General features: G+C 43.5%; 1 protein-coding gene across 2 annotated transcripts in view; it reads right to left on the reverse strand.

The window, feature by feature from the left end:
* The window catches only part of LOC142564553 (uncharacterized), a 51,968-nt gene extending 35,003 nt beyond the window's left edge, over positions 1-16,965 (reverse strand). Inside the window, exons 1-4 of one of the 2 annotated variants that reach the window (XM_075675593.1) lie at positions 16,622-16,965; positions 8,442-8,510; positions 7,018-7,104; positions 199-335 (exon numbers count right to left, since the gene is read on the reverse strand). In XM_075675593.1, coding sequence (XP_075531708.1) covers positions 316-335; positions 7,018-7,104; positions 8,442-8,510; positions 16,622-16,718 — 273 coding nt within the window. In that variant the 5' untranslated portion in view covers positions 16,719-16,965 and the 3' untranslated portion in view covers positions 199-315. Of the gene's footprint in view, positions 1-198; positions 336-7,017; positions 7,105-8,441; positions 8,511-16,621 lie in introns of those variants that run through there. The other variant, XM_075675587.1, reaches the window with a different exon arrangement.
* Positions 16,966-19,829: the final 2,864 nt, after the last annotated feature.

Here is a 19,829-nt window from a genome sequence, read left to right on the forward strand (position 1 = left end):
GTTGCCAGTCGGTGAGTTTCGCGACGAGCAGGTATCTGGTCTCAGCACAAGGGCGAGTGGCGGTAAAGGTTTCTGGATGCAACATTCATCCCTTTGGGCTGCCAGCTTTTGAAATAACCTGAAAGGCATCGTAGGTAGGTTTTGATTATCATCGAAGTTTGACGTCATCAACTACACTCGAAGTGTTGAAGTTGCGGCTTTTTTATTGATTGATGTGTTGAGCTTTCACGGGAGAATACGCAGGTCGTCCGTCTCCTCCTTCTCTGATGAGCTCCAGTAGAATGTCAAGCTGCCGTTGAAGTCCATGACAGCCATTCAGGAGCCCGTATTGAACTCTGCGACCGAAAGCATACATATGATACCTGAGAAAATACGCCATGCCTGATTCTGTGACGACATTTCTAGACCTCGGTTCATCATCAGCCCTACAGAGACATTTCACTAAACAATCCATTATCGTGCAATAGTTTCAGCAGGATAACTCGACTGAACCACTTATAAGGAATTATTTTAAATATGTTTGAGTGGATATCGTTCAAGAATTACACTAAATATTTAATCTCCTAGACGTTACAAAAATAAACTTAGATATCCTTTCCGCAGTGTCTAAACGTCTTCTAGACAGCATTGACTTCCTAAGGGTTGACTTTTCCGGCTCTCTAACGTTTTCATGCTTCCAAGAAAAGTAGTCTTATGCAACTCCATTTTTTACATTCAGTGGTACGAAGCTTTCCCAGTTGGTTGTTCGTAGAGACTTTGCTGATAGTACTCAACAACTGTGACATCAACACACAAAGTGGTTCTGTTTGACAAGTCCGGCGACGTGCCTAGACTCATGTAGCTATCGGCGCACCTCTCTTGCGTCTGTTCCATGTGAAAGATCATTTTTCAATTATTTAACGAGCTTCCTCGGTTCAGGTAATTTCTGGTATCTCAGTCTTCTTGGTTTTCCGAAAAACGGATTACGCGAGTCCCAATTCGTTGAATTTACTCTAATGACTTGCATGCATTCATTTCTTCCAGGTTTCTACTGGACTGCATATTTTTCGGCTTCTACAATGCTTTCAAAAAAGTTAACCATAATCGAATAATACATAAAGGAGAGCTGAAACAGCAATCTTGAGGATTTATTTTTAGCGCATCCTAAGTAGCTATATACATGAAGAAACATGTTAAAGACACCCATTTTCCACAGCACGTGACGATTGTTTAGTTATATACTCGTATTTGACGACCAGTCACCGCATCTCTTTCGAGGAGCAGTAGGGGCCCCATGACGTAAGAGGTATGCTTAGAAACCACAATGATCACGTGAGAGCGCAGACCTGTAACGCACGCTGGTTTACTGTCTACTATACCGTCTGTTATTTCTTCTCCTATTGGGTGCGAAACCTGTGCACCACTAAACCATCGTAATGCTTCGTTACGCAGAAGTCCACTGCGGAGTATGCTTCCGGCGTTAATGAGTTTTAGCGTCTCCGTAAGCTTCTCACCATGTGTGGTTCATCCGGTGAACGAAGGCGATTCCGGCAGGGGCAACGCCACTAATGTCATCTAATAACGCAGTGTCTAACAAGAGAGCACACAAAAGTTATACTGCAACTAACATATTGTGTTCAATGCAGGTTTAAAGGGTCTAGAGCGACATAAACGTTAAGGCGCCGCACTTGTGTGCTAATCCTCTTCGACAGCATGACTGGCGTCACTCCACACAAAAAGAATTTGGGAACGCATGACATTTAAGCAAATCGTCACAAGAAGTTTCCACCAGCTTTGCTACTGCCGGCCAAGGATCAGTAACTTGGTGTGCAAACGATGAGAAGCTTGAACGTATGTTTCCTGTGTGGTCAGTGCAGCACACGCAATGCAAACAGTGCTGAAGCGTCTTCCGAACAGGGACACAAGCCAGTGACGTCGCACGTTACCGAAACTCATTACGTGACATTAAAGGGAGAATTGTCATCCACGTGAACTGTAGCACAAAGATACAGAAAAAAAGCCTCTCAGTTCAAGAAAACTTCGCCTGGAACCGGGATTCGAACTCGAGACCGGCGCCTTTCGAGGACAGTCACTCTACAATCTGAGCAACCAGGAGGGTAGCAGATAGTAGAGCGAAGGCGAATTATGCGGCAACTCGACGCACTCGGACGCTGAATATTCAAATCAGTTCTGCGGAAGCCCGCATGGTGGAGGAAAGTATGTGAAACGCAAAATTTTCATCCACCTGAATTGTAGCACGAAGCTACAAAACGCGACCGTCCCTAAAACGCATAGGTCCCTGGTTCGAATCCCAGATCAGGAATATCTTTTATTCAGCTGAGAAGCTTTCTTTCTGGAAAACCCGTAAGTGTTTTCTATAGCTTCTTCCTACAACTCAGGTAAATGACGTTTTGACCATAGAAGAAGATTAAGAGCTGTTCCTTTATTGATATACTAGTTGGCGGTAGGCAGGTAGGGGAGCACCAGGATCTAAGCCATGATCACAATGTTCTTCTGTTGTGATATCACTTAAATATAATCTGGACGACCGCACATCTCCATTAGCAACCAGCACAAGTGTGTGCTAAGACAGTGGCTGCCCTCATACCATTGCCTACCTGACATTCACTTGTTCGATCAAGAAACACCCCATATTTTTGTGAAGCTAAGTGTCATTTGGCGTGGTTTAAATAGTTAGTTTTTTTATGACAGTTACAATCCTCTTTCTTTTCTTACAGGGGAGTGGATGGCTACTGGCACTGTCTTGCTTGCATTCTATCAACACACTGAACCCATTTTCTTTGTTTGGCCTAATTGGGGCTGCGACACAAATTACATGATTTAATAAAAATTAGCCGACGCATGAGTAATCTGTAGATACATATAAACTGCTTATAAAATTTTTGTCGGTAAGTTTCAGAATACCCTCCCCCCCCATCCAACAACAATAGCCTACTTTTTGCCTTTTTTATACCGCAGACCCAAGCTGCACGGAAGTTAGGCAATACAGAGAAATACAACTCAGCGATACCCAACAAAACCACCAACTATGGTGTTATCAAATTAAATTTATCTCGCAGTCTGACCTTCTGTTGCAGTAAACGAATTCCACTGGGAAAAAATATTGCTTGAGCAGGCCAATGCATGCAAAATATGGTATTAGTGCGTTTTGTCGATAGTGTTTTCTGGGCCTCCTAAGGGGAAGGGCTGTATGGTGTGGATCTAAAGCAAATTATTATCGTAAATTCTAGAGAGAGGTTCTCGCCCTATTTCTTGCATTTGCACTTGTGATGACAGTGTGGCGTTGGTGCTTATTATGCCATAGGGGGACCCTAGATTAATAACTTATCCGGCTTAATGTAGACCATGGATGGCGCTTTCAAAGTTGGAGCATTCGAACGTTTGGTATACTTCATACAGGTATACTCATAAAGGTTAGGTATGCGCTAAAATAATAGGTATACTTTTTGTTCATAGTTATAGTGAGTGTTTCAAGGGTAAGGGCTCCAAGCATGGATGGTTGTTCCACCTAAACCATTGGTTAGATCGCACTCAAGTTTTACAGTGAGGTAGCATTGCCCATGGAGCTGGCTTTATATTATTTCTGAGTCCATTACTCGCACGCCTAACCTACGATAAATAGTCAGTGCGTATCGCCTGCGATATGTCCTACTCTGCAAACGCACTTCTCGCTCAGCAGCGGTAGTTCCACGTCTCACCACTACAATAACTCAAGGCATTCGTTGTAGCCGTGACAGAGAACCCCTGTCGTTCCACTGCAGCACATGGATATTCAAATGCGGATAATTATTGTCTGCAATCCACGTATTTATTCCTATCTCGATCCAAGCGAGGTGTGGTCCATATTTTTCCGTCTTCCTTGTGTTGCGCTGTTTCTTCTTCTAAAATGCTCTACCAACTAGCCGGCAAGTCCATCCTGTGCATATATAATGAATACACGCGTGAGTGTAGACAGTCTTCGAAGCTTTTAGAACCAGCACTGCCACAGGACACGAGCAGTGCACGCGTAACAAGTGGACACATTAGTAATATAAACATGCGTGCCGTTGCATGTGACGCGGCTATCGGCATACGCAGTCTCCAAATGCTGGAATGTATGCGCTCCAAAACGCTAACAATCCGCTGCTAATGCAGGGCAACAGCTTAGAGCGGAGGGAACCAAACACTAAACTAATGCACTTGAAAAAAACGCCTACACGGCAATGTGAGGCACGCCGAAATACCTGGTATTGGCGTCGCAGTTGACCATATACGAATGGAACTGGCGGAAAAAATAAACAGAAATGCTCACCAGTATACGCGCGAATTAAATTCACATACGTGGATGGTTGGCGCGATACTTTGTATCCACGTATTTTCGCAGAACATATAATGCATGGACTGGAGAAGCACTGGATCGTGAGTTGAACGGCACATTTTTTTTTATTTTCCTGCGGTGACGACAAGCCGTGAATAGTTCTCACGTTGTCGTCTACGTTGTCTTCCTTCGTTAGTCGTACCAAGGAATGGAAATGATGCAAACGCAAACGTATTCCAGTACTCAACAGCACTGCACACTGCAGAGAAACTCCACCCACCACCGCCAATTCCTCAAATACATTTGGTGTATATATAACCTCTAAAATAACAGAACTGGGCGTGGTGGTGCTGTGGTGTAATCGTTAGGACTTGTGCATTGAATTGTATAAATGCGAGTGTACGCGGATTCGAATCCACGTGATGTATAGAGCATTGTGATTCTTCATAAGTATCTGTTCTGAAGGAGTACAAGCACTCTGTTTCGGGGAGTAGAAGTACTCGGTTTGGAGGAGTAGAAGCACTCGGTCTGGGGGAATACTATTACCGCTGCGGGGAGAGTATTAGCACTCTCCGTCAGAGTACTAGCACTCCCTGGGGGAAGAGTATTAGCACTCTGCGGAAGAGTACTAGCAATCCCTTGCGGTGGAGTAACAAAGCTCTGTCAGGAGGAGTTGACCTACTCTCCCTCAAAGAGGGTCGATCTACTCTCGAAAAGAGAGTGAAATATGGGGCAAGCAGATACTCCCTCGAAGAGAATGCCCGGAACTGTCTTTGTTTTTAGAGTGTAGTGTCACTGAGGGCAGCTGCGTTCTGCGCAATCAAACAATCAATCTCGGCATGAAACTTGGACATACAATACCGGCTCACACGTATCTCGAAAGTACATAGGCTTCTCATTTGAATAGTGCACGGTAGGAATTGCCTCTTTTATTTGATTATGTTTCTTACATTTGGAGTACAGCATTTTGGGGGGGAACTGGACATACCTCACCGCGTACTCCGACTAAAATAGTAGCACAATACATTCACCGACAAGCGACGCAAGTGTGTGGTCTGTTTCCCGCAATAAAGATTACGCCAGAGCGCAACACTTTCACATATAGTCTTGGCTTCATCATCATCAGCCTTGCTACGCCTACTGCAGGGCAAAGGGCCCTCCCATACTTCTACAACTACCCCGGTTGTCTGCTAATTGTGGCCAGGTTGTCCCTGAAATTTCTTAATCTCGTCCGTACACATAACTTTCTGGCGCCCCCTGCTACACTTCTATTCTCTTGGAATCCAGTCCGTAACCTGCCTCGCATATGCCTGGGAATGGAAGGGAGCATAGTAATAAGCGGCTTTTTATTGCTGGTTTTTTTCCTACTGGTTCCTGCTGCCTCTGTAACTGTCTAAAATGGCCAAGTACTCTTACGGCACAGGTGTGGTTCCACGACAAATCTCCATGATGCAATGAGAAACCCACATTTCAGCACATAATATGGCCATGCCAACAAATTCAAGTCCTAATCATGTCGCACCCAAGTGCGTCCCAATCATGTCACACTAAATCATGTCACACCCAAGGAACTGCTGTCCAGCAACTGCTGCGCAAGTTCAGCTGGGTCTAGTGTCGCGTGCACGACAGAAAGCAGAACCCAGCGTGGCCCTGGACATAGGGCAGCCGATCATTGCGATAGAGGATGGACGCAGCAGCGGGTGAAGGCCTCCGCGGAGAACAAAAGGAGGAAAACTCCCCTGAAGAGTCCGCCCCAGCCGAAGAACATAATTACTACAGCCCAACAACGATTTCACTCATTCACTCACGCACTCTGACTTTTATAGTGGTAAAACTAAAATTTACAAAGAAAGGTTCTCTAAAAAAGAACATACGTCTCAAGACGTAATGATCATGTGATAAAAAATAACTCGTGTAGGTGTAGGACAGATCTCTTGTCAAATTCCTTTTTTGTGACGAATATTGCTGAGTGGAACCTCCTATAACGCCTCTTGGCATTGCGGAGCGATTTTGTAATGATAAACAAGAAAAGAAGCCTGAAGCAATGTTGTGGTAATGCCATACATAAGCACCACTTTCAGCATATCCTCTATAATGTCAGCATACGAGAGGCTGCGTTTCACAAGCAAGTCAGTTTATATTAGAAAAAAACGAAACCGAAGGTTGCACAGCATTGCGACATTTGTGTCGCCTGTAAATGAGGGCTCATTTGTCAATGGTTCTTGGCACTTCGGCAATATTTTTTACGCCATAAGCACACATTGAAGGGCCGTATGTATCCAGCGCGAAGTTGAAACAGGAATGCAGCACGGAAAGTTTTAACGTCTCAGTCTGGTACACAACCATAACCATTGCTGGCTCAACTGCGTGATATTCCTTTGTCTTTTCGCATGAACAGTTGGCAAACAAGAGAAGCCTGACACTCGAGCGGTCTTTCAACAGCGAGACGCGTCCTTGTCAGGGCTCTCATGTAGACAAATCATTCCGCTGAAATTGGCTCCAGATTGAGAATTCAATTGTTTGGTCATTGTTGGAAACTTGAAGTCTTGGTCTTCCGGTGTGCCCCTTATTTTATCGTCTTATCGGTTTCTACGTAAAAACGTAGGAGTCGGCCTAATTTACTTTCAGGGGTCTTGTGTTGTATAGTCTATTCTGACTGGCCCTTTCAACATTAAGCATATTTCGTCATTCGTGGGAGTTGAACGAAAGCCTTTACTTACCTCCAGAAGCTCCATCCGTAGAATGATGATTTGATTGATTCTGCTTCCCACGCACACCGTTATAGAATGCTTGTGCCAGTCGCTTTACTGTTGGTCAAAAAACATGCATGTCATAACTATGGCGAGAAAGATAATGTTCTGAAATTAACGCTCGAATGCACATCATTCATATGTTCAAGGAAGCTTTATTTTTCACCTACTCTCATTTCAGCACAAATTTGTAGAGCATTGAACACAGCGTTGCTTTCTTTAGTACCACTCAAAGGGGCACCCCTGCAATTCTCTGCATTGTTAACTACAGCAGGCGTCTATTAGCCGGTAACAAAAATAATTGCCAATACGTCGAAGCGCATTTTCTAGACACAAGAACGAGCACCAGTGGAGCAAGGAAATTTGTCAGCTTTCCGCGTTTAACGACGACCTAACCTAATCCATGGTTAAACTGAGACGGAAGGACAGGGGTAGTGTACAAATGAGTGCTGACTCGCAGCTCACATATATATATATATATACCTGAACACCGCACCTGAACAACTGCGGTGTCTTTCACGTGAGGCGATTGGTTGTACGTTCAAAAAGAAACACACAGGCGGTACCACTCGGAGCGAACTAAAAATACTGCGGCATAAATAGAGATGTCATGCGATAAGATACACACATCAAATAACGTACACGCGCACGTGTAACACCTTGTAGAGTATTATTATGATGGCTTCCTTGAGAGAAAATTTCATCTGTTTTGCAAGACAGCGTCTAACACGAATTGAAAAGAAAAATCTGTTTTCATGGGCATACTATTCTTTATTGCGTACACGTGTGTTTGACGGCATAAGTTCTTGTGGTATTGCGACGTCACGGGATAGGTAAGCGAAACGGGCACAGCCCGAAACATTTTGACGAATAACAGAGTCTAATGTTCAAAAGGGCATAGAATGGGAAGTAACTATTATTCTCTGGTTCGGCCTAGTTATGCATACACGTAATAGGGCATGTCACATCAGATGGGAATTTTCGCTGTTTTCGTGACGTCGTGTGACATGCCGGCTAACGATAGCGCCCTCAAACATTTTTGACCAACCGTGAAAGGCTAATGGCAGTAAGGGAATTGAAACAGATTGTAATAGCTTTACATTAAAGCTCCCTACACATGCAGCTTTCCAGGAAGCTGTGAAAGTGAATATTACAAGGAAACGTGACTAAATGAAGGAAATAATTTTGTTTTCGTAACTTCTTCGCTGTGCAAAAAAAAGAGCCAGAATTCACAGGGATATGGCAAATCTAATGTATGATTTTTCAGACATTGTAATTGGCGATCCTCCTAACGTGCAACAGCCTACTGACCTTCAGTGACCTGCTCTACCAGAAATCTATAGGTAATAACAAATAAATACATATATTCAATTCTCAGTCAGCACCATGATTACCTCTACGTCCAGCTTTTGCTGCTAGGCCTCCGGCTTTTTCCATAACAGCCTCCGCTGTGCTCGCTTCAGCTTCAAGATGACATGAAAAAAAGGGAACGTAAATCACAAGACAGAATTATAATAATTTATCGCAAGCCTTCAGCTTCTACCTACGTGCTTTTACATATATTCTAGATCACCAGCTAGTGCATTTTTTAGTGTCCTTTTGGGTAAATTCTGGTGTGCCGTGCTATTAGGACATATAAGAATAAGGCCCACAGCAAACGTTGGTAAAAGGCAAAGACATCAAATAATCGAAGCGCATAAAGAGCGCATAAACCTCACAGAATCACAGGCACATTTGCGAGCTCTTGGAATGAAAATTTATATTACATGTAAAAAAAAACACATACTTTAAAATGTTGCCTTATATGACTGGTTCGTCGAAAAAAAATTGCCAGCATACAGCGCTTTCGAGCACTTCATAAGTAACTTTTACAAAAGGCAGTAATTTCTTTCAACACATTTTACTTCATCATTACATTGCACATAGTGTCGTTGAATTTGATATCGCTTGCATTCAGAGTTCCCCCAAGGTGGCGGGATTAAGGATAACTTATGCCTTGTTCGTTAATCACCTATATATGCTCCGTAATTTTTGTATACGTAAGCTAATACTAAGGTCGTAAGCAGTAGACACACTTTGAACTTTATTCATGTTTTACCCGTAGCCTTCCTTCCCCGAATTTTAAAGAAATCGAACAAGGTTTCAGGTTTAGTTCACAAAGGAAACGGGAAACATTGTACAATCCTCGCATAATCTGTAAACGATACAATAAAAACGATTACGCAGAAATTCCTCTGGGAGATGTCTAAGTATGCATTGTTGCACTGCTGATCTCCATGCAGCGTGTTGTCATTCTCAATGTTATGAAACTGGATTCGACTAGCATAAAACCTCATCAAACCTCATAGGTCGTTATAAACCTTCTCGAACACGATGTGCCCATTGTCAATGTTTATCTGTCTTTATCAACCAGGATGTCCAGCGAATCTGCTGAAAAACCGCCGCTACACTTGCTGAGGGGTATATGCACTGCTTTAATGATGGTTCGGATGCTTGTTTCGAGCTTGTTCTTTATTGAAATGTATGCTCTTCTGTGTGTGTTATGGGGGGTTTAAATGAATGTACGCACTATTTTCTGCAATTTGCAGAGCGCTTGTAGCCTCTGTCTTACGTGGGTATCAGCCATGTCACTTTTTGCTTGCTTATGGGAGTAGGAGCCATTGCTTACGGGGGTATGAGCTATTGTTATGGGAGCGGGGTGGCATGGTATGGTATGGTAAAACTTTAATGAAGGTCCTGCAGATCGTGAGTCTTCACGAAGCGGGCCGCTCCCACATGGGAACCGGAAGGCCGAGCCTCTCGGCTGCATCGTGGGCCTGCTGAACAGCCCAGAGTTGGTCAGCCAGAAGAGGGCTGCGGAGAACCGCCTCCCATCTGGCCGAGCTGTTAGCGATGATAGAGCATGACCGGGCACACCGCCAGAGCATATGGTCTAACGTGGCTGTATCTCCACAATCGTGGCAGGTAGCATTGGTGTAAGTATCCGGATAGATTTTATGTAAGAGCGACGGATTCGGATAGGTATTCGTTTATAGTAGACGGAGCGTTAATGCTTGAGCTCTATTTAGGCGCGGATGAGGAACAAAGTAGGTTCTACGGCTGAGGTAGTAGTGTTAAGTAATCTTGTTGTAGGTGGAGGGCGTGTCCCTGTTCTCTGGTCGATTGGTCGAGGGTAGCGCGGTGGGCAAGTTCACGCGCAGCCCCGTGAGCCGATGAGGTTGAGCCATTGCATTCGTTTTACATGACGTACGGACAAATTTTTTGTTGTGCAGGCATAGAAATGTTTGCGCATTTCGGTTCGGTATATTTCTAACACTTCTGAATAGGTCAGGAACGACTATGTTTCGCCACATATTGCAGTTGAGATAACCCCCATTTCAACGAATTATAAACTTGAAACGAATCACGGGTCACTAACAAAGTCTGATGAGATATACGACGTTTCGAAACCGTGTACGGGTTCCTTTCTCACTGAGTTGGGAAGAAAATTGTCGTCACTTTTGTAGCCAGCACGTGACTTACAAAGCGTGCGTAAATGGCAGGTATAATTACTGCTGTCCGCTTCATCGTAGCTGGCGTCGACTGAATGATTAGCGATTCGAGCAGCCACCCCGATCGCATGTTCTTTTCATTGGCGACAACAGTGGCATTGTGCCAGCCGATCTTCTAATTCTGTTTTTGCGCATGCAAAACTTAGGTCTGGAGAACTTCCCTGTTTCGGCAATATATACATGGTGGAATCCCCGCATGGTATATTATGCACGATTCCTGCGATTGATTCAATAGGTAACTTTTCTTTCCCATTCATTAGCGGGTTCAGGGGTTCCTGGTCGAGATACGCGCAAAGCCCAAGTCACATTTCAAAAATACGAGTGACAATTCCTCGCTGACACCTTGGACGTAAGGGTTGGCTGCAGGTGCACAGATTGTCGTGTTGCTCTGTGAGCTCGGCCGTAATATACGCTTCTCAGGTCTGCATATGAAAAGACTAGGGTAGATGTTGCAGGTTAGCTGAGCGTAGACCGTCCGTAATTCGTTTTTCAATGCATCTCCACCTCAGCAGACAAGTACAGCGCGTGTTATCAAGGACGATACTACGGACTTTCTACGTATTACACCACATTGCGCCTACAATTACTCCTATTAGTACTGTATATAAGCTTTTTGTAACTGAGAGGCCTTTCTGGTAATTGAGAAATGTAGCCGGTCAATGCATTGTGATCCTTTCGATCGCCTTCTTCGCAAATTTTTTGCAAAGCCTGTATTTTGAGCAAACTTACTTTCGCAGAACAATTTTCTTTAGCTTTCATCCATATTTTCACAAACTTCATCTTAGTTAATTTTGTAGGTCTACCATGGTAACAGGCAAAATTTTGTGCGCCCGAGCGCTCTATTACATAAATGATTGAAAAATCCGCAATTACTTTGAACACTTCAAAGCCTGCATAACCATAATTCATGTTGTTCCCCTTGTTTTCACAGAAGATAAAACTGATGTGACGTAATGTTCTCTCGGTACCGCGCGAAACACTCCGCCAAATGGCCTTATAACGCTCTCAAGCACGTGCTAAAAATAATTTGCCCAAAAGCTGTATTTGAAACACATGCATTAAACTTCACAAATAAGTTTTTTACAGCGTTATCCCTACATTCCTTAAAGTTTATCAAGACGGCATATGTAGTTATGCTGGGGCAGCCGGCTAAACCTTGTAAAAACAGATCGAAAACGCTCCGTAGCCTGCATGGGTAATTTATTGCACAGGCGGAAATTCTCATGCACATTTCGACCTGCACCTACACATTATTCATTATATGCCTCTTACATTTGCCAAATCTTTATTTATATTTCGTTCAACTAGGGAACTTGTCGTGATTAAGGAACAATAAATATATAATCGGTGTACGTTAGTTATATCCTTTGTATAAAATATTTATTCAAGTGGGACATTCTGGCGCTATCCGTCCTAATGCAACTGCAAACTGCACTAAGTTAAAATTAGGTAAAAGAAGGGGGGGGCGGAGGTTGTTGCGTGTAATGCCTCGAGAAGCGCTCGCGTTCGTCGCCTAATTAGATTCCTGTGATATATTTACTCAACCCTAGTTCTTTCCCTATTTTTAGTTTGGTTTATTTCGTTTTTTCTAGTGTTCTCGGTGAACTAAAGATTGGCAAATGTGAGAGGCACCCTACGAAGTGCCGGAACTGTTCACCGAGGAGACTACGAAAACCGATATGATGCCTCATATATCCCATAAAAATTGGGAAAAGACAAGTATTCAATCGAGAGTTTTAATAAATATGTAGCACACAATTATTCAACGCAATTAAACCTTTCGGTAGCCTTCCGGAAACTTTTCTAATTAATAATAACTAAATATGTAATTAGGCAAAATACAAAAATATTCTGACTTACTCCAAGCGAGAGCAAGTAACATTACCTAGGTTTGTCTAGCTACATGGTTCTCGCATATCATTAAATTATGGCAAAATTGCTTGGGGCGCATGCTATATGGGCGAAGCCAGTTTAGTTGACGAAAACTTCTCGTAAAACGCTCAGTCTATAACCCCGAATAAACAAGAAAAAAGAAATTAATTCTGTGCCACCCCCAATGGAGGCTGAAAAAAAATTAATGGCACGCACACTGTCAATACTTACACGCAAGGTCGCACAAGACAACAAAAAAGGAAAATCTGCGCAGCACAAATTTATTAACCCTCCTGGTAATGTCCAGCGCAGGACTTGTTTTTCTAAACTTCACGAACAATTCTTGCTTCTGCAGGGCTTATAGCAGATAAATCAATAGCACATGTGAGGTGTCTTCATCTGCTTCGCCACGCGCACATGACATTGTTTCAGCACACCCTACTTCATGTAAAAAGATGGGGGAGTCTAAAGCTATTGCATTATCCTAAAGTAGCCGTTTTTTTTTCATCGGAATGTAATTACTGAGTTTCAGACAAAACCTCATGCTGTTGCTAGTGTTACCACCAGTCAGCCAACAAATTACCCCCCTCCCCCGAGCACTCCGTGCAAATGGTCGAGCAGCGAAGCTGAAACGTGCGGCCCAAGTTTTTATCACTGGTTTAATCACGGCGGTTCATTAAACGGCGGCTTGGTAGGCTACCAGATTTTAGGTACGCAGTCGCTGCTTGCGAACGGCTGCACCAACCTGTTCTTCTGCCCGGGCTGCTACATCGGCACGGCGTAGACGAGCTCGTTGCCCGTTCTGCTCGTGGCGTTGCTTATCGAAAGCTGCCTGCTCCTAAGGAGTACCCATGATGCCTGGCCAAACCATTTCGGAGCCAGAGAGAAACTGCTGCGCGCGCTCGTAGCAACGAAGAGCAACGACGTCATTACTGGTACAGCTAATCAGACACAACCTAGATAACACAGGGCCTTTTCTCTCTGATCCGTGAGGTCATGCTATCTGGCCCGACTGCCATAGAATATAAGGAGGACGCTCCCAAGAAGGCCACAGTGACTTTGACGTAACCACTTTCATCACGCCGGCCTTCTCAATGGAAATTTCGGGCCACGTACCATGACGTCATGGATCGGAGTAAAGAGGCCTTGTGCTATCTTATTGGTGTTGGCTAATCGCGCTCCTCTTTATCTCTTCTTTATCTCTCCTTTTTTTTTCTAGCATGCGCATGGGGTTGCGCCGGAGCACTTATCGGCGTACAGGCGACAGATGGAGGGACAGACGAGTAGGCGAGCTATATACAGCTTCGCTCTAAGAGATTTCTCTCACTCCACCGCGATGCTATGCGCTATGTGAAGAAATGGCAGTGCTTACGTTCTCGCAGGCTGTGCGGATGATGATGCACTAGAACGCATCGAGCAAACACTTCTCACTGTGCAATCTGTGTACTACGCATACAAACGCAAGTGATGCATGCAAAGTAAAATTTAACACTACATCATGGCTGTTGTATGCCGTCAGAATTGTCGCCAAATACCGTCAATGAACCTAAACAGCAAACAAGGCATCGCTTACACGGATTCCCACAGTTTTTGGGGTCTGCATAATATTTCATCTTTACTTTCAGTTGACTGTATACAGCAAATAGTGGTCTTTTTTCTTAATATCTTACATTACCTGCCCACTGAATGTCTTATGCGTTCATTGCCATGACCTTGGAAACTGATAGATATAGGAACTGCTTGCACTCGCCTGTCAATATTTATATGTGTGTGGCGTGTGAAAATGTTAGAGTAATTGGCATTTGAACAGTTCTAGAATGTTGCTGATAAAAATCTGGATTTATAACAGCAGTCATTCGTTATGCTTTTGGTAGAATGTAGACAGAGAGCGTAAACAAATGGCACTGAAGACCCTTATGAAGCAAGGGTTGTGTAATCGATTAGCGAGAGTTTGATCTGAAATGATTTTCCCTCTGCCACATTTATGCACACAGTTTCAAAAGCATAAAAAATGCTGATATTTAATTCCTAAATTTTATTTCTAATTGCCCTGCGGGGATTGAGCGAAAGTACACGGACAAGCACGTCGCACTACCGAGGCCTCGCATGTGAATTTATACAGTGAAGCACAGCGTCCTATTTTACACATTGTACTAAAATATGGTGTCTAAACACAGTCTCAGAGCACGTGAGCGTTCATGAATATCAACTTTGACAATTTTTTAATGTTGCAGTTAACCCTTCTCTAGATTAGTCAGAGGTAGCGAAGGCTCGCTGACACATTCCTCTGCTTCCAATTTCAAAAGCCTGAACCTTTGTGCGGCGATTACCATTTGTACAACTGGCAGATTTCACCGAACCCCGTGTGGCAACTAAGTTACCGCCACTGGATTTCTAATAGAGAACATCATATTTTTTTAACAATATCTTCGTTGGTCTTGCATAAAAGGGACCGTTTGACATTTGCATAAACATCTGTTTTACAGGCTGACTCAAACTTTCCTGGAGTGGTTGAGCGCGGAATAGAGAACTTCAGCTGCATGCTGTCATACTTGGCACCACCCAGGTGCTGAAATGTGCAGGCACACAATACACACGACGTCTCGTGGTCGCTTCTCGGTTGATAAAGAGTGCAAAAGCTTGCTTTCACATCGCTTTGGGGTGATATTATTTTTGGGGGAGAAGAAAGGCTGCTGAGTCAGGTTATTAGCGGAGATATCACTGTTGTCTGCAAGCAGTGCAGAAGGTGCACGACAACTTACCAATTTCTACAGAGTGTTCCAGCAATCATTTAGACATAATATTATCTCTCTATCTGTCTGCTAATATATGTCATTGAACGCTCACATTATTTGCTTTACCGTCAAATGATGAATGTGTTTCCTGGAGCACACTGTTCAGCAACTGCCGACTCGTACGATTCGCGCTAATGCTAGCGAAGTGCATAATGTTCCATTATTTTGCAAGCAACCTAATTACATGTCCAATACGCATTGGATAGGTGAACCAAGTTTAGATCGCTGTCTAGGCAAGTTCTCTGCACTCGATGGCTCACAGAGGTGGCTGTCAGCAACACAGCACACGCCTTTGAGACAAGAGCGCTGACAACATGACAATGATCTCTGCGCAGAAAGCTACGCTGGGTTGGGTTTCTGCCTTGATATCTTCATAATCGCATTTCCCATTCATCGACATTGCCTGCGCTAAATCTTACCTAGTACCTATTTTACCTCGAGAACACTTAACAAAGTACGTTTTGAGTGTTAGATCGAGCGTTACATTCGATTTAACGCTCAAATTGGGCAACAATTGTGGTTTCATTCCTTGCACACAATATTGACATTTCTTGTAATCACAGCTTATTGTTTTCGTAGTTCGCGAACTCCTATTACCGCATCTCTCTAAACGGCTCCTCATAAAGAAGTTAGTGGTGCACTCAGCACAGCGTCTCATTCGTCTAAGTTCGCTAAGTTATTGCGCTTTTCGCAGTGTAAACGTGTCACGCGTACAAGCAAACTCAATAGAAGCCACCTCTCGGGGACTTCGCAAACCGGGTGTGTTTTAAATGCCCTGCTTGCCAGTGGGCGGCGCTTCGCGCACACACGTCTGCTGCGTCTGGAAGCCCTTGAAATTGGTATGCAGCCTCTAAGCGTTGCCCAGATTATTGTTTAGGATGTTTGTAGGGCTAGTTGTCATTGCATATGGAACATTGCCCTCAGCCGAAAAAAAAATGTAGAAAATAGTAGAGACCCATCTGTCTTACCGGTCTACTTTATGGGATTCTTTTTCTAAGTGCGATCTTCAATCTCTTAATATATTTTATGTGGCACTGTGCCTGTCTAAAATTTTTCGAATGTACGGAGTCTTCATTATCAAGTGCTTGCCTCTAAACATTTTGAGGATTTAGTGGCTTATGACAGGTTCTCATAGTGACTGAGGCATTACCTTACTCAAGGATTCCGAGCGCTTACGCATTTTCTTATTTTTTCATGATATATTCAAACTATTTATGACCCTCTCTACATTTCCAGGAGCAGATTGTTGTTCATGAGTTTTATGAAGACCCGGACTCTCTTCCTCCGAAGCGATTCAACATTGTACTGAAAGTACTGCTGCATGCAGAGAAAGTCAAAGGACAACTCAACACTTACCATTGTTGATTTCCGTCACAAGCACCAAAATCACAAGCGCACTCAGGAGAACCAGTCTCTTCATCTCTTCTGATTTCCTTCTTTCAGGTGCGCGCATATGGTTCAGCACTTAAAGCAAAAAATTTTCCGGATCAACCACGTCAACTTTTGCACAGTGATGTCGCGAAGCCAAGCACCGACCTACTCCACAATAGTCGAAAGCTGACTTAGCACGTCACGCTCAAGCTCCCTTGGTAGCTTGCTCTCATTGTCATCATCAACGCAGCGATATTGAAAGTTGATACAATGCCTGCGTTCTACAGTATGGTGTCCAGCTTGCACATCGCTAAACAAAAGCTGGACGTTCTTTCCGCAGGAGCGATGAAGCTAAAGAAAGACCAGGTATGATAGCGGTGAGCCGAGAAAAAATATGCTCCAATACATGCAGCTGCGTATGGCTTCATTTAAGCAAACGCTGGCAACTTCGTAGTCATATAAAACGGCGAGTGCACAGAATATCTACTCTCCGTGATGGTTTTGTCCTCACCCTGTTATTATAATGTTTCAATGTTGCCAAATTAGTTTACTGCGAGAGACATTATGCCACATTAGGAGGTAAAAAAATGAAGGCTTTCCTTGAGGATTTCCGTCCGCGAAGTTCGATTTTATTCCGTTTCGAGGCCGGCATTCACAACCACCTTTGTTCGCTAAATCTGTCCTAAAAGCACATTTAAACCAATCGCGATATTGGACCAATTATTTGTGATAACGGGTGACCAATGGCGAAGAGCACTTACGAGCAAATAGCTTCGAGATTTTGGCCTGTTTCCGTTCGGAGAAATGGTTAGGCTCCCAACTACGTCTGCTATGGTTGATGACGCCTCTGCTGACGATTGATTGGTGTCGCAATAAATATAATCAGCAGACATCACCGACTCATTTCGCTCTGAACCTAATTACTGAGACAGAAGCAAGCCTTCGTTGAATCTCACAGTGGATACCAAAATCATTAAGCTTAGCTTTCTTTTCTTCCGAGTGAGGTCCATGCGTCGACATCTCACAAAGTGCATCCGCTTGATATCGTGTTTGCGTTTATGCGATGCTTCTGACCGGTATGCATTAAAGTAACATAAAAACTCTATGAGGCTTACTTTGTGACCCAGGCAGCGCATCAACATGAACATTTAAGGTGAATAACGTTGCAACTAGTGTGGTTGATAAACATAAACAGAGCGTAAGATTCAAGTAGCGAACAGTGCGTTGCATAAATATGAACGTTGCGTAAAATTACACGTTGCATATGTTCAAACTGAAGGAGCTTGTATTCATGCCATTTATTTGCATAAGATATAATTAGCTACCACATTAAATGTTATTTTGACAGAATGTTCGTTAGATCTGCGTTTTTTTTTTCAAAAGCTTGAGTGACAGCGCAGTCGTTGCGTCTGCGTGCTGGCTCACGCTACCAACTACACATTGTGTACGGGCAGGAATTTGACCCCCATGCCAGTGTTAAACGTTTTGTAGTTCTTATCCTGATTTGGTCAGGCGGAATCTATGGATCAAAGTGAAGACGTCAACGACGCGATTAACAAAGTGATGTGCTGAAGACGGCGCTACAAGAAAGCTGGCTGGGCGGATGAACCGTAACAGCAAAACCACTTTCGAGTTTTTAACTGCGGTCTAGTAAACAGTGATTTTGGCCATTCTCTTAGCGCGTTGAATCCAATTTCGTGGTGAAGTTAAAACGTCGAATTCACCTCACTGACACTCAATTGTACATGAAAGTGGAGGTTATGCAATGTTGAAGGGAGCAGCACCAACAAACATGGAGGCTTCATCCGCACTAAGAATCACTTTGAATGAGAATACATGGCTAATTAATTTGACACGTAATGAAGGTGATCAGTGTTATACCTTATGCGGAATATATATCAAGTTCTTCAGGAAATGCGGTCGAAAGTACTTAAATTTAGGGAATCTGAAATAATAAATTATTTGCTCTGGATAAATTTCACCAAATTCACACGTTTGAATATGATTCGATGTATACCATTGGACCACCTACGTTGTACAGATGTCCAGCAGAGATCCGAAGCGGGACATTCGAACGTCCCTAGGACATATGTAAGGAGCCTGGGGATTATTCTTGGATGTCCATGGGATCGTCCCATGGACGAGAATTGACGTTCATAGAAACGTCCCACGAACGTCATAATGGGATATTGCGACGTCCAACACATGTCTAATTATAGATTATTCTTATTTCATAATGCCAAGTACGCCCTAATGGCTTTTTTGTCAGATGTAGGATGCTTCTGGGTCATTTCGTGTTGCCTATCACCCAAAGGACGTTTGTGGTACATTTTGTTGTGGAATAAAGATATCCACAAGACGTGCATGCTAACTATAAGTTAACAAAATAGGGACGTTCCTCATAATGTGTCCTAGCAGTCCTGCAGGCATGCTGCATTTTGCATACCATAAAGAAAGCTTGGACTGGTATTGTGTTGGCATTTGGGCCAATGAAGACAAGTAATTGCATGGCTCTTGAAGATCCGTCCCAGTGGTCCCATAAGGTGACCTAATATTTTTGGCGGGTAAAAGCTTAAGTACCAGGAGACAGGCCAGGAACACAGCCCACCCTATCTGAAACCAGGCTAAAGAAGGCTGCAGTGCAGCTAAGCTTTGTGCACATAATTCCGTGCTGCGGTAAGCTAATACATTGCATACAACTAGATAAAACTGCATTAAATAAATAAAATATTGACATGCAGCGATACTTGTTTCTCCTAAACGGAACGAAGCTAAGGACAAGGGTCTGCAGGTTGCTGAATCATTCGACAAACTCATTAAAATACATAATTTATTTGAATAAAACAGTTGCAGGAAGATCACAAGTTACGCTCTCAAATGCAGAAAGCAGTTTTCAATAAAGCGCATCATTGCAAACAAATGAAATTCAATAATTTCCCTATGCCAGCTCAGCCATTAGGAGGTATTTATGATGCACCATGGTTAGTAAAAGTGCACATGAATTAAACTGTTTACAAATGTGCTTCGGGGTGGCAAGAAATTTTAAGGATTCGCAGGGGAGCCACAAGGGATGTTACCCTGTGACTTGCTGTTGGCTCACTTTCGAGGTCGCAGGCCATTCAATGCAATACTTGCTGAAAAATTCAGGTTACAAAGTACTTTCGCTATGCCATATTTAGCAGTTACACACGCC

The sequence above is a fragment of the Dermacentor variabilis genome, chromosome 11 (assembly GCF_050947875.1).
Source record: "Dermacentor variabilis isolate Ectoservices chromosome 11, ASM5094787v1, whole genome shotgun sequence".
Taxonomy (NCBI): Eukaryota; Metazoa; Arthropoda; class Arachnida; order Ixodida; family Ixodidae; genus Dermacentor; species Dermacentor variabilis.